This window comes from Tiliqua scincoides, chromosome 3, assembly GCF_035046505.1.
Source record: "Tiliqua scincoides isolate rTilSci1 chromosome 3, rTilSci1.hap2, whole genome shotgun sequence".
Lineage (NCBI taxonomy): Eukaryota > Metazoa > Chordata > Lepidosauria > Squamata > Scincidae > Tiliqua > Tiliqua scincoides.
In genome coordinates this window covers 58,692,416-58,706,603 of record NC_089823.1, presented here as the reverse complement: position 1 = coordinate 58,706,603, position 14,188 = coordinate 58,692,416, and the positions used below count along the sequence as shown (strand labels likewise).

At 40.5% G+C, this 14,188-nt stretch overlaps 1 protein-coding gene across 1 annotated transcript; it reads left to right on the top strand.

The window, feature by feature from the left end:
• The first annotated feature begins 44 nt into the window (after positions 1 to 44).
• CCT8 (chaperonin containing TCP1 subunit 8) lies at positions 45 to 13,703 on the top strand. Its single transcript, XM_066620639.1, is given in 16 exon segments — positions 45 to 198; positions 3,001 to 3,091; positions 4,260 to 4,339; positions 5,151 to 5,300; positions 5,579 to 5,759; positions 6,341 to 6,402; positions 6,875 to 6,917; positions 6,920 to 7,011; positions 8,209 to 8,387; positions 9,229 to 9,295; positions 9,376 to 9,463; positions 9,560 to 9,675; positions 9,789 to 9,860; positions 9,941 to 10,105; positions 11,542 to 11,661; positions 13,502 to 13,703. Coding segments are annotated over 16 exon segments (1,644 nt in total). The 5' UTR covers positions 45 to 138; the 3' UTR covers positions 13,580 to 13,703.
• The last annotated feature ends 485 nt before the right edge of the window (positions 13,704 to 14,188 follow it).

The following is a 14,188-nucleotide window of genomic DNA, read 5'->3' as shown; positions in this document are numbered from 1 at the left end:
GGGCGCGATGTGGCGCGCCTGCGCACACCCAGGCCAGCCTGCGCCTGCGTGGGGAGGCAGAGGCGGGTCTTCGGGCGCTGTGCAGTCGGAGTCCTGTGGCGCGCGGCCTTCGCTCAGCACGGTCCAGGCACAGGGAAGATGGCGCTGCACGTGCCCAAGGCCCCGGGCTTTGCCCAGATGCTGAAGGAGGGAGCGAAGGTGAGCGGGGGGGGGGGAGGTGGCGGCGAGGAAGAGCCGCCGAACGTTCCAGAAGCGGAGCCTCAGCCCAGCCGTTCTCCACGCGCTTCTCGGGCGGCCGGGCTTCCGCGCCCCGTGGAAACGGGCCCTCGGCAGTGGATGGGTGGGGTCGGCACGCGCCTGTCTTGGAGGGACTAACGGTGTTTTCCTCCCGCTTTCAAAAAGGGGCTTGTTGCGTTTCTCCCCCCCCGTCAGGGAAACGCCCCGGCGTGACGCCGCCGTTCTCCCTCATCACGTCCGTTGCCTAGCAACGGAGAGGGGCGCGACCCTCGAGCCAACTGGGAAGGTGGTCGGAACGACCGATCTCTCGCGCCTGCTGACGTCACAGGCACGCGCCACGCCGGACGGGCGGTGCGTTCTTGGGAAGCAAAACCAGCGACTTAGGGGAGCCACGTGGGTTGGCGGTGGAACTTAATTCTTCCCTTGCTGGAACAATCCCCTGCAGCCTCCCCCCCAATGAGGAAGTCAAGGCTTCTGTCTGTGCAGGAGGGCTGTCAAACTTCTCTCATACAGCAGGCAGGGGAATGGCATTCATGGCACCTGCTGAGGGCAGGAAGTGACACCATCAGGCACGGAGTGACATCATCAAGTAGGGAGTGACATAATCAGGGAGAAAGTGACATCTTCAAGTAGGGAGTGACATCATCAGGCAGAAAGTGACATCATCAGGCAGAAAGTGACATCTTCAAGTGGGGAGTGACACCATCAGGCACAGAGTGTCCTCAAGTAGGAAGTGACATCATTAAGCAGACGGTGACCAGAGTTGGTCTGTGGAACTCCTTGCCACAGGATGTGGTGATGGCGTCTGGCCTGGATGCCTTTAAAAGGGGGTTGGACAAATTTCTGGAGGAAAAGGCCATTTACAGCTTACAAGCCATGATGGGTATGTACAACCTGATTTTAGACATGGGCTATGTCAGATGCAAGGGAGGGCACCAGGATGCAGGTCTCTTGTTATCTGGTGTGCTTCCTGGGGCATTTGGTGGGCCGCTGTGAGATACAGAAAGCTGGACCAGATGGGCCTATGGCCTGATCCAGTGGGGTTGTTCTTATGTTCTTAATTAAGCACTTCGTTCTCATACAGAAACTCATTAGCTGCAAACAACAGAAGAGAAAATGTGCACATCTTGATTTCAAGATATGACAGAGCCCAGTTATCAAGCTGGGAGAGCCCAGTTATAACGGGGGGGGGGCAGAGAAACTGTTTCTGGGGGCTGCATCCGACCATATTTGACACACCCGTGTGCTTCTTTTTTAAAAACACTAAGACACGGACATGTTCGATGCCCCCATGATTGCAAACAGTGCTGCAGAGTACTCTGCTGAAGCATGCAAGTTTCCTTACCAAGTCACCTCCATGCTCTGTTAACAAGGCATGTGATGGGGTAGGGACAGTGGACATGAGAGAGCTACTCTCATGAGGTCACATGTTCTCTACTCACATGTGATCTACTTGCAGAGATCCCATGTTCTCTGCTATCTGATTTTTGTATTTATCATGTGGATGGGGATCCGGGTGTTTTGCATCTTAAACCTAGTGTTCAATTGTGGGTAAGTTAGCAGTGTCCACGGGAGGAATGGACAACCAACTTCACTGTATGTGTTAATTATTATTATTTTATTAATTTATATCCCGCCTTTTTGCCCCATGGGCACACAAGGCGGCTTACAACAATTAAAAATACAAAAATAGCAATTACGTAAAAACAGTAATTAAAACAGTTGCACGTAATTAAAAAACTAAAACAAGCCCCGTGAATTCTAATATAAAAGAGAAAAAAGAGAAAGAAAGCCAGCCAGCCTGTCAGCAATTAAAAGCTTTTTGAAATAAAAAGGTCTTCAGTCCATGCTGAAATATTAACAAAGAGGGAGCAGTTCTCAATTCTAAGGGGAGGGTATTCCAGAGTCTGGGGGCCACCACCGAGAAGGCCCTCTTCCTGGCTGCTGCCCCTCTCACCTCTCTTGGTGGCGGCACAGTCAAAAGGGCCCCCCCAGATGATCTAAGAGTACAGGCAGGATTATAAGGAAGGAGGCGGTCCCTCAAACACCCCGGGCCCGAGCCTTAAAGGGCTTTAAAAGTCAAAACTAGCACCTTGAATTGGGCCCGGAACAGAACCGGCAGCCAGTGTAGTCGCCGAAGCAACTTTAATGCCTTTTCTTAAGGACTGGTATATTTTTCCATACCTAGGGTTTGGCATTTAACACAGGATCTCGAAATCATCAGCAGTTTAAAAAAAGGAGTTCTGATTTGTTTGGTTGTAGAGCTATTGCAGAAAATACCCAGGCAATGTGCACAAAATGGCTCTAGTTCAGGATAGTCCTGTAGCCTGTAACCTATTTGCTCAACATAATACCATCAGTTGTTCACCGTGTAACCACGTCTTTCTTTCATGTGCCATATGGCACTTTGCACTCACATAGTCCCCAAACTAAAATGATGCAGAAATTCAAATGCTGACAGTTCAGGAAATAGGCAGATTGAGGAAAATGCATCTAATATTGAAAAGAGTGCTTCTCATATAGTTTGGTCTGAATGAGAATTTTTGTTTTATTGACACTGAAAAATGTTCAGTTAAAAAATAATCCTCTTTTTGAAAAAATGTTTCTATCAACCTTGGTAAGAGTGTTTTTCATATCTAAATTAATACTTGTAAGGATTATTTTTTAAAATGTTGGACAAGGTTAATATGAGTATAGTTTGAGAAAGTTGGAAAAATTTTAATACTCAGACTTTACATAAAATAGCATTGATTTTGTGTGTAGCACTATTCAGGATTGGAAGAAGCTGTGTTTCGAAACATTCAGGCATGCAAAGAGCTGGCCCAAACAACGCGCACAGCTTATGGTCCAAATGGTGAGTTCTTATATTTCTGGAAATTTCTCACATGTGCACAAACTTGTAACTGCCCTTCTACCCCATAGATGAGTTCCGTGTAACTATGTAGTTTTTACTAAAAAAAAAAATCTCTCATAATGGCTTATTGCTTTATTGTGTCATGGTGTACAGTATAATGAAATTTTCTACATGTCATGATGATGTATAGTCGTGTGCCATTTAATGACAGGGATCGGGACCACAATCCCTGTCGTGAAGCGGCGCTTGACACAATGCGAACCCTCTGCAGGGAAGAGGATGCTCCGCTGCCCTGCCCTCCCCTCTGGAAGGTTGTCTGAGCCTTCCGGAGGCAGCACATGTCCGAGCGCTGCCTTGGCAAGGCTCAGACTGAGGGAAATCACATCTCACGTGACTTCCGGTTTCACGGAGGAACTTGGAAATCGCGCAAGAGACCCAATTTCTCTCAGTCTTGCAGAGGCAGTATGTGGACATGTGGCAGTGTGTGGACATGTGCTGCCTCTGGGGGCTCAGACAACCCTCCAGAGATGAGGGGAGCCGAGTTCCTCTTGCATTCAGAGGGTGGGGGCGTGCACCCCCGATGACCACATTTGGTTGTTGGATATGTGATCCTGGCATTAGCCAGAACATCACTAAGGGACACACACCTGTATTTGAAATTGGAGAATGGAAACATGTAAAGCTTTAGTCCTGAAACTAATTCACATTTTGCAGGTGCAAATTATCATTGCATATATCTTCTTAATGACCTACACCAGTGTTTCTTAACATTTGTCTTCTGCCATACCACTTCACATGGTGCACTATTCACAGTATCACCAAAAGTAATTGGTAATGACATAATTGCCAGTTACTTATGGTTTGGGAGGCTGGATGCAACGCAGCAAACATCATAAGAGGCTCAGGGTGAATGGGAGGGCCTTTTTGAGCACAGAAGAGCATAATTTGGAGCCTCCTACCGCTGTTTGTTGTGTTGTGTTTCTGGTCTCGCTGCCGAGTGGCAGGTGTTCAGGGGTCCTGTGTACCCCTGAACACCACCTCAGGTACCACTGGTGGTACCCGTACCACTGGTAGAGAAACACTGGCCTACATCTAATGGATTGATAATCAAACTCTTAAATTGTGATTACTGCATATAATAATACTGATGGTGTGTTTGCTTATTTAGGAATGAACAAAATGGTTATCAATCACTTGGAAAAGCTTTTTGTTACAAATGATGCTGCTACCATCATAAGAGAGTTGGAGGTAAATTCTTGTTTCATTCAGAATTTTTTTTTCAAAATATGCAAATTTATATATGGGAAATATTATTTTAGGAACTTTGTCAGTATGCAGTCCATTGAAGCAAACTTTTCTTGTGAAAGATTGTTGAGTTGTATACTAACCTTCTGCAGAGCATTATTTTATTGTGAGAAGGTCCTTCTGCTCCTTGAAGGAGCTTTCAGTGATGGACCAGCACTTTGCAGAAGTTAGGATGTTTTGATTTGTTTTTTTGTGAGAGAATCATTGAATTGGAGTTATACATTCTGAAGGCTGATGGGAGAACAGGTGTATGTAGAACAGCATAGTGTTGGAAGAGGTTTGAAGTAAGGTGATTCGCTATTCTATTTTTAAAGCTGGTAAGAAAGGGGAGCAATTTCAGCAACTGCTGGTTAATCAGGCAATTTAAATGGCTATCACAAAGTTTGTCTTGCACAAATGTGTACAGTGACTAATGTTGTCGTGTTGCACCTAAATTGCTCATGAATGAGCTAAATATTTTGTAATAGTATAATGTAATACGTATTCACAGATACTCTCAAAATATAAAATACTCAACACTAGAACTACATAATGAAACTGTTGGAGGGGGAAATGTACTATCCTGAAGCAATTTTGTATATTGGTGCAGCTGAAAGCATGTCCCATGCGAATCTGTTGTATTTTTCTGTGTTAGCTGCCTTGGAGATTGTTTGATTTCTACCTTCTGATCAATCAAGAAATAAGAAAGATCTCTTTGAAAGGTAGAATAGAAATCAACCAAATAAATTTGCCTTTTATGGAAAATCTTGACTAGGTTCAGCATCCTGCTGCAAAAATGCTTGTAATGGCTTCTCACATGCAAGAGCAGGAGGTTGGAGATGGAACAAATTTTGTGCTTGTTTTTGCTGGAGCCCTCCTGGAACATGCAGAGGAACTTCTAAGAATGGGACTTTCTGTCTCTGAAGTAAGTTGTTTTTGATCTTTTCAGTACTGAGAACTATCATTTCAGGATCCTTTGTGCTTGAGTATCTTCCTCAGTGCTTAGATTTTAAAAAAACATTCTAACATGAAAAAATAATTGTACTTGAATGGTAATGTATGTTGATTTCATGCATTACCATTCAGTGTGCCTTCATGCAGAGAATACCTTGCATAATGCAAACTTTTGGGGGAAGGTCATTTTTTTTTACCTTCAAAGTGGGTTTACTGCTTTTCAATCTAAAGTTGTGTGTGTCACTGCAGGTGATTGAAGGCTATGAGAAAGCTTGCAAGAAAGCCCTTGAGGTTCTGCCTGATCTAGTGTGCTGCTCTGCAAAAAACCTTCGGGATGTTGATGAAGTGTCATCTTTGCTACATACTTCAGTAATGAGTAAACAGTGTGGCAATGAAGTTTTCCTTACTAATCTTATTGCTCAGGCATGTGGTAAGTAAGTGTGTTAGTATTGTCTTATTTAAATTTAGTGCAAGTTTGTTTAGGCACACTTCTTGGTAGCTCTTCATGTGGCCCAGACTTGGCTTTGGTAATCAAGGCTAAGGGCATTCCATGGATAACTTTTTTCCTATGTTAATTGTTTCTTTTACTGTTGAATATTTCTGTTCCTTCACTACTAGGTAGAATGGCAACAGTTATAACAGTTATTGATTATAACAGGAACAAAAACTCACTTTACTCATAATATGAAGTATAATATGTCACTAGCCCCCTTTCTATGTATTAAATGAGTCAAATGTATTATTACTTAATATAGCACCATGCAGTTTACACAGTACTTTACATGGAGTGAACAGTTAGGTCCTTACCCTGAGTAGCTTCCAGTCTAGATTTTGACTGCAGGGAAATAATGGGGGTAGGACAATTTAGATAGGGATAGATGGAAATATGGTTGTTTCAGTTACGTGTATTTAAGCCTAGTTACATCAGGAAATAATTAACTAAAAATAAAAGTCGGAAGGTTTTGCTTCATAACAGGTTTCATAAACATGGCTTTTTAACTTCTCACATAGTTTCTATTTTTCCTGAGTCGGGCCACTTCAACGTTGACAACATCAGAGTCTGCAAGATCTTAGTAAGTTGTGATTTTATTTTTCTTGTGGTGTGTGTTAGATTGTGAGTCCCTTTGGGACAAGGAACCATTTTCTCATTCTATTTCTTGTGTAAATGGCTTTGTGAACTGTTGAACAGTGGTATATAAATAATAATAAAAAATCAAAACTGGAGTACTACAGTTCAATGACTATTGGAATGTTCTTAAGCAGCGAATTCTGCAGTTATAAAGGGTCCATTTCCCTTTCTGCATGAATTGAGTCTGAAAGATAGGTTTGAATTTGGACAATGTAATTCTTAGTGTGTGCAAGAAGAGACATAAAGAAAATGAAAACTAGTCCTTAACAAATTTGACTTAATGAAGTGCTTTTAATGAATATGCATGTAGTGTTCAAAGTAAACATAGTTGTAGCAACACAAGAGCAAATTATTTTAAAATGATTCATTTATTTGCTAGAAAGTCATGTTAATTCTCTCACTTGCATTCTCTTCAGGGTTCTGGCATTTGTGCATCTACTGTATTGCACGGCATGGTTTTTAAAAAGAAACTGAAGGTGATGTTACTTCTGTCAAAGATGCTAAAATAGCTGTGTATTCCTGTCCTTTAGATGGTATGATAACAGAAACCAAGGTATGTTATGGCTGTGTTCTAGAAGTGTTTTAATAATTGGTTACTAATATGCTGTATCATCTCTTCCTCATTACTTTTTGTTGAGGGTTCAAAACATTTTGTTTCATCTGGTGTTTGGTGATGGGATGATGCCTGCGCTTCTGTAATAATTCTTTGGTCCAAATAGTTGCTCCTCCCAACCATGTTTTTATTAATCCTCCCAGTCATGTTTTTATTAATGACTTTATTCATTGTTTTAACATATTGTACATTTTAGTGTGGATTGTGTAAGACACTTGGGCATTTGCTTTGGCATTGGAAAGGTGGGATACACATATTAAAAATTATTTTTCTCCCAGTACAACGTTCCCATGTAGGAGATTACGTGATGAACTGTGTTTGTTTAACCCAACTTATGTTGGAATTGCATGGTAAAATCTCAATGTAAACTAGGCAGGAGACAGCAGTTATCCCACAGTCCACAATTGGGATGATGGCAAAAAGTGCCATTGTAGTTGTAGAAATGACTGTGAGTTCCCTGATTTGATTAGTGCTAGTCACTATAAATCTTTCTAGTGACTACATGCCTATATTTCTTGCATGTGCTCTTCATTCTTACGTTCTCTGTTACAGAGACCTTTGGAAAGGCAGGTTCTCTTGTTGCCAAAAGCCAGAGTCTGCTCCCTTCCCTCACATCCCCCCCCCCCCAAGCAAACAGCAGAATGCTAAGAATTTATTATCTCTGTGCTAGTGGTTGTCCACATAATGCTGTATGTGAAATTGCACTTTTACAGATTTGTTTTGATTTTATTAGAGGTATTTATTAGAATTCTGCCATTCTTCAGACTGCTAACTGAATGACTTTCCAACATAGATGTGAGTCCTTTACAAACCAGCTGAACTATAACAACATAGTCCTGAAAATACTTGGATTCTTGTATGTCTATTAGTGTTCAGCTAACATGAAAAGATAAATATGTTTGGCATTTGATCAGTTGTGATGCTCTGATAAGAGTACCTAGGGAAAAAGAACATATTCATGATTTGTGGTAATGAAGCCACAATTTCTGATCTATTCACTTTTGAGTGCCTAATCTGTGATTAAATTTTAACAGAATTGCTGGATAGGTAGCAGACATCCTGAGTGCACATGTTCTGTTGATTGTCTTGCATTACTTGGTATTTGTAAGTTGAGGGGGAAATGTTATATTCTTGTAGGGTACTGTACTACTCAAGAATGCTGAAGAACTGATGAATTTTAGCAAAGGTGAAGAGAACTTAATGGAGTTGCAAGTCAAAGCAATTGCTGATGCTGGTGCAAATGTTGTTGTATCAGGTGGAAAAGTGGCAGACATGGCCCTTCATTATGCTAACAAATACAATCTTATGGTGGTCAGGTAAGTCTTACAAAGATGTAGATCGTTTAAATTTTCTGGTCTGTCTAACTGAAATGAAACTTTTTTATGTCTACTTTAAGTGTGAAATAATGTGCTCATAGATAACACGAGTGATACATAGATCACATCAAGTGATGATGACTTGCATGTGTCAGACAGTGAGCACAGTTTTAATTTATTTTTATTTAGAGGATTTACATTTCTTTCCAAGCAATAAAATACAATAGGCAGTGCATTAAAATGGCAGCTGCAGGTGAAATTTATAAGAAGATAAAACTGAAAAAGTTGTGGGCAAAGCCAGTAATGCTGCTGAACATTATCTCTGCATGCTTCAGAAATCAAATCCACAAGGATACTTATGCTTTCCTTCAACATGAAACAAACATTACAACCCAAAAAATTTTTCCAGCTTGGACTGTAGGGGAATTTAAGCCTGGAAAGGCACTATTAATGTCCTTAAACATAAATACATACTTGGAATAATTTCAAAGAGATATTGTGTCATCTTGTCAAGATTGCACTCTTGTTTTGTAAGCATATCAGTTGAATAAAATGAAATTGTATAAGACTAATAGTTGGAGTATACTGTCCTACAATAACCTGTTCTTGAGCATCTTCCCACTGTTGGAGCAAGGGGGTTAGGATTTACTTTTTAGGTGCACTTGCTGGCAGAGGAGCCTCAGAATTGGGTCAAGTATGCTGGTAACTTAAATAAATTGACTAATCCTGAAATGCTCCTGAAAATTTGAATGCTCCTGAAAATTTATTCCATTGTAATAAGATGAAAACCTAGCTTATTAAGGATATTTTTTCCCTGAAAATTGTATTTTTTTTTTTTTAGGCTAAACTCTAAATGGGATCTCAGGAGGCTATGCAAAACAGTTGGTGCTACAGCCCTCCCCAGACTGGTATGTAAAGAAAATCACAAAGGTTCTCTTAATTGAAATGTTCTTGATATAAGCATACACCTTCTCATTTTTTTTTCCAGACACCACCCAATCTAGAAGAAATGGGTCACTGTGCCAATGTTTATCTGTCAGAAGTTGGCGAAACACAAGTAGTTGTGTTTAAACATGGCAAGTTTAACCACTTTAATATACTAGATCTTTTTACACTAAATATATGCATTCTATCCAAGTTTCAGATGCATGAAATATTTTATTTCTTAACAGAAAAGGAAGATGGTGCTATTTCGACTATTGTAGTTCGTGGGTCTACAGATAATCTCATGGATGATGTAGAAAGAGCAGTTGATGATGGTGTCAACACTTTCAAAGTACTCACTCGAGTGAGTAAAGAAATAAGCAAAGATACCAAGGAGTGATTTTGATTAAATGTCTTTTTGCACTTTAATGTTGTTAAACTATTGAAGTCTTTCAAATAATGGTTTCTCTTTGGCAGGATAAGCGTCTTGTTCCTGGTGGTGGTGCAACAGAGACAGAGTTGAGTAAACAGATTACATCATATGGAGAGGTAAGCTTCAAACTTACTTTTTCTATATTCAGTTTAGCTTTCCACAGCCTATATAACTTGTTTCTCAAATGATTCTTTAGACTTGCCCAGGTCTTGATCAGTATGCTATCAAGAAATTTGCTGAGGCATTCGAAGCTATTCCCCGAGCTCTGGCAGAAAATTCTGGAGTTAAGGCTAATGAACTTGTTTCCAAGCTCCATGCAGTTCATCAAGAAGGCAACAAAAATGTTGGGTTTGATATTGAGGTAAGAAGTTGACCTTGTATGATGTCTAGTAGAACATGTTCCCATGGTGATAGTGTGCTGTGGTACTGTGCTTTCCAAGGTCTTTAAGAACACAGTTCTTTGCCACTTTAGATATTAGAAGTACATTGTCAAAAGCTAATAGACTGCTGATGGAAATGGATTTTGCTTCTCAAGTTAAAGAAAATGTGAGGGGCCATGATTTAGCCAAAGCTTAAACATAGTAATTCTTTTATCTTAATGAGCGGAGCTTCTGAGCACATGCTTAATTTATTGAAATGAATGAGACTTGATGTGTTAACTTTCCCCTAATAAATGGAACTTGATGTGTTAACTTTAACACAGATTCTGTCATACATTTGAGTTTTCCGTAGTAGTAATTTGAGATCACCAGACCACTGAATAATTGTGCAGAATTACACATCCCTGTAACTTGACCCAAGCTTTGATTTTTCACGCAACACCAGTGATCACTTCTGACATCAGTTTAGTATGTGTGCCAAGTACTGTATGTCAATAGAAAAAAACCTGCAAAATTCCAAAAAGTCTGCTTTTTAAAATACTTAACTTTTATACAAGTTGAGTCTTGTTATTTGCGAAGGTTCCTGTGGATGGCAAAAATTGCATTAAAGCAAATGCATTTTAAAAAATGCCCCTTTGCTAGACTATTTAAAAACATCCTTACTTGCCTTTGTGATGTAAGAGAGTCATTAGGCATACAATCCATCAATCAGTTTCTCTCCAAGTGCTTAGAAAGGCTTCAGTCCAAGCCAGTGACCCCTCCCTTCACCCAGAGCACAGCACTGGGAAAGAATGCAGAGTGATTCTTTCTTAAAAGTGCTCAGGGGGAAGGGAGGGGGTCACTTAAGAATGCAGAGTGATTCTTTCTTAAAAGTGCTCAGGGGGAAGGGAGGGGGTCACTTGCCCTGGAGTGAAGCTGTTCAAATACCTGGAGAGAGAATGATTGATGGATTGTCAGCAGGCTGCCCTCTCTCACATTAACAATGCTATTGTTAAATGATTTTTTTCCTTTAATTTAAAAAAACCCTTCTCATTGCATTGAGATAAAACTATGGGTGAAAAATCTGTGGATAATTATCTGTGGATAATTAATATAACCTGTATAGTGTTTTCTGAGTGTGCAGAGTGTTTACCATGATGCTGTCAATGGCAGATGCAAGATCCAAACTAGGCAAGTCCCGAGTTGAAGTCAATCTCTTAGCCACTCACTAACAGTCTCGTATATAAAATATGTATGTTTAAATCTTAGTGTTGGTTTAATAATGCCAGTGAAAAACCAATATTGGAAAGTACGAAAGGCACTTCCAACTTGAGTATTAATAGGTGTTGAAGTAAAATAGTTTGATACCAAGATGGAAAAAGTGAGGAATGTAAATCTCTCCAGCTCTGAAGGTTTTTTTTGTTAATTCGTTTGGCAGGCTGAAGCTGCAGCTGTGAAAGATATGTTGGAAGCTGGTGTACTAGACACATACCTTGGGAAGTACTGGGGCATCAAGCTGGCCACAAATGCTGCAATAACAGTATTAAGAGTTGATCAGGTAAGTTGGCACATTGGGCTTTTAGTACTTCCGTTTTCATATCAGATCAGTAGACTGTGCTGACTCTTGGTAAGCTTTTGTAACAGGAATGTCTGCTTTGAAAAATGTATCAAAGAGTTTGATAAAGGGACCCTCAAGGTAGATAATGCATTAAAGAAAAATATATAACTCATCTGAAAACAAATAAACTTAGCACAGTAATAACCAATCCAACCCAGGGGCACAAAGTTAACTGTCTCAGTAAAATAATTTTAACCAGGAAACTGAATACCCAGCAGTGAGGGTGACTAACCATGCCTTACAGGGGAGGGAGTTCTATAAACCGGAGACCAAGTCAAGAAGACCCAGTTGCCTGTTGTCCCTTGCTCTCCCAAAGTGGATATGGGAAGGAGGGTGAACATGGAGCGCAGGCATTTGTAGTTGAATTAACTGAGCAAATTCAGGAAGAGATTGTCGCTTAAAGAACCTGGTCCCAGGCTATTAAGGGCTTTTAATAGTTAACCCCCATATATCATTGAAGACGCTATGACATGACAGTTGCATGCGATAGCATTTTGTACCAGCTCAACCTTCTTAGCACTCTCTAAGAGAAACCGTATAGAAGGTACTGGAATTATTGCAATGAGATGTACTACTAAGGCATGTACAACACCGGTCAGATCGGCTATTTCTTAAGGTTTTACTTTCCGTGGTTGTCTTATCACAGTGCTTCTCAAACTTCCCCCTGCTGCAACCTACCTGTTCTGCAGCAGAACCACTGTGAACCCACCTCCTTCGGCACCAGGCCTCTGGATCAAACCAGAAGTCACTTTAATGAACCCAGAAGTGACTTGCCGGTTATTTCTGGAGGTGTTCTAAGGCCTGGTGCAGCATCCAGTTTTGTCCAGAGGGCTCCAATTTGGAGCCAACTCAGACACAGAGTTGCAACTCTCAGTTTGAAAAACCCTGCTTTATCATATAGAGTGTTGCTATGAACTACAGGTAGCAGCTTACTTTCTTTTCAGAAGATGGTAGGTTGTCTTAGTATTGTGTTTACTTAAATGCTTATGTTGGTGTGCAGTGACTGTTAATGAAACCTAGTGGAAATCCTGTATTTGATGTGAAATTTCTATAGATTATTATGGCAAAAGCAGCAGGTGGTCCAAAATCCCCTAAAGTACCTGGACACTGGGACAAGGATGACTGGAAAGATGGTCCTGAACAGTAGCATTCAGTAAGATTTGGTGTCATGGTTCAGGTTGACAAGAGCAGACACTTGCATGAATACTTTTATACTCTGCCTGAAGGTGATGTGAGTAGGCAACAGCACAACCTAATAACCTGCTTGAGATTAAGGATTTGGCATATTGAGATGCTGTTTAATGTTCCTAACACAGAGTTTTAAAGAATCTGTAAATGTACATGATGTACTTTATAATATAAGCACACCTTGTAATTAGGTTCTTGATATTGGCAATTATTGGTTGATCACGCACAGAGCTATTTTCTTACAGAAGACTATAAAAAACTAAAATGCACTTTTTTGTTAAAAGGAACACTAACTTACAGGAAGCTATGCACAAGGAAACAGTCTGTTTTAAAAAGTATAGGCTCAGCAGAGCACTGATTGTTATGCTGTTAGTTTCTAAAACTAATAAGCTGCTTGAACCTTTTATCATTAAAACCACTGCTACGGTATACTGTGACGTAGATGTGGTAACTAGGTGAACAAAGCATTCATTACTTTGCGTGTAACATTCATATACTATTCTTGTTGCATGGCTAACATCCAGTTCAGATGAACCTCAGTTCATGAACTGCTACATAAATATAGGCTGATGTCAAACTATTTTTCTTGCAGATCATCATGGCAAAACCAGCTGGTGGCCCAAAACCTCCAACAGGGAAGAAAGACTTGGATGATGACCAAAATGACTAAAGAGTTTAGAAGATAACACAGTCCCCTCAAGAAATCGATTTAATGTGTGTTGCTTACCTTAAATTATGAGACTGATCTCTACTAGATACTTGTACCATTTCAATAAAAGCGGTTTCAGTAATTATCTTTCCATGTGTTCTGTGATGTATAGAATTCTTTAAAGCCAGAGAATGATTCCGTGGGTTTGAAACTTTGCAGGTTTCAGAGGTCTGTTTCAAAGTATGGTAATGGCCCTGTCAGATTCACTACAGAGCTGCTGGGAATGCTCCAGTGCCATAAAAAATCTGATGGTGTGCCATGAGATGAAAGCTTGAAAATCAGTTTCAGGGAGCTTCCATATCTACATGCCATACTGTACAGGTGCACAGGAGTAGTCATCCTTTTTAGTTTAAAAAAAATCCTTTAAGGACATGGGATATAGTGCTTGGAGAATACATACTCTGATAAAGATGAAAATCTTAACTCACTCTTTTCCATCATAACTTAAGCTACAAGACTGACACACATCCATAGTCACTTCACTCCTCTGAACTTGAAGAGTAAGCTTTTGCAAGACGTCCTCCTAGCTTTGAAGCAAAATTCTTGTCTGACTACAGGTGTCCCCCTGTA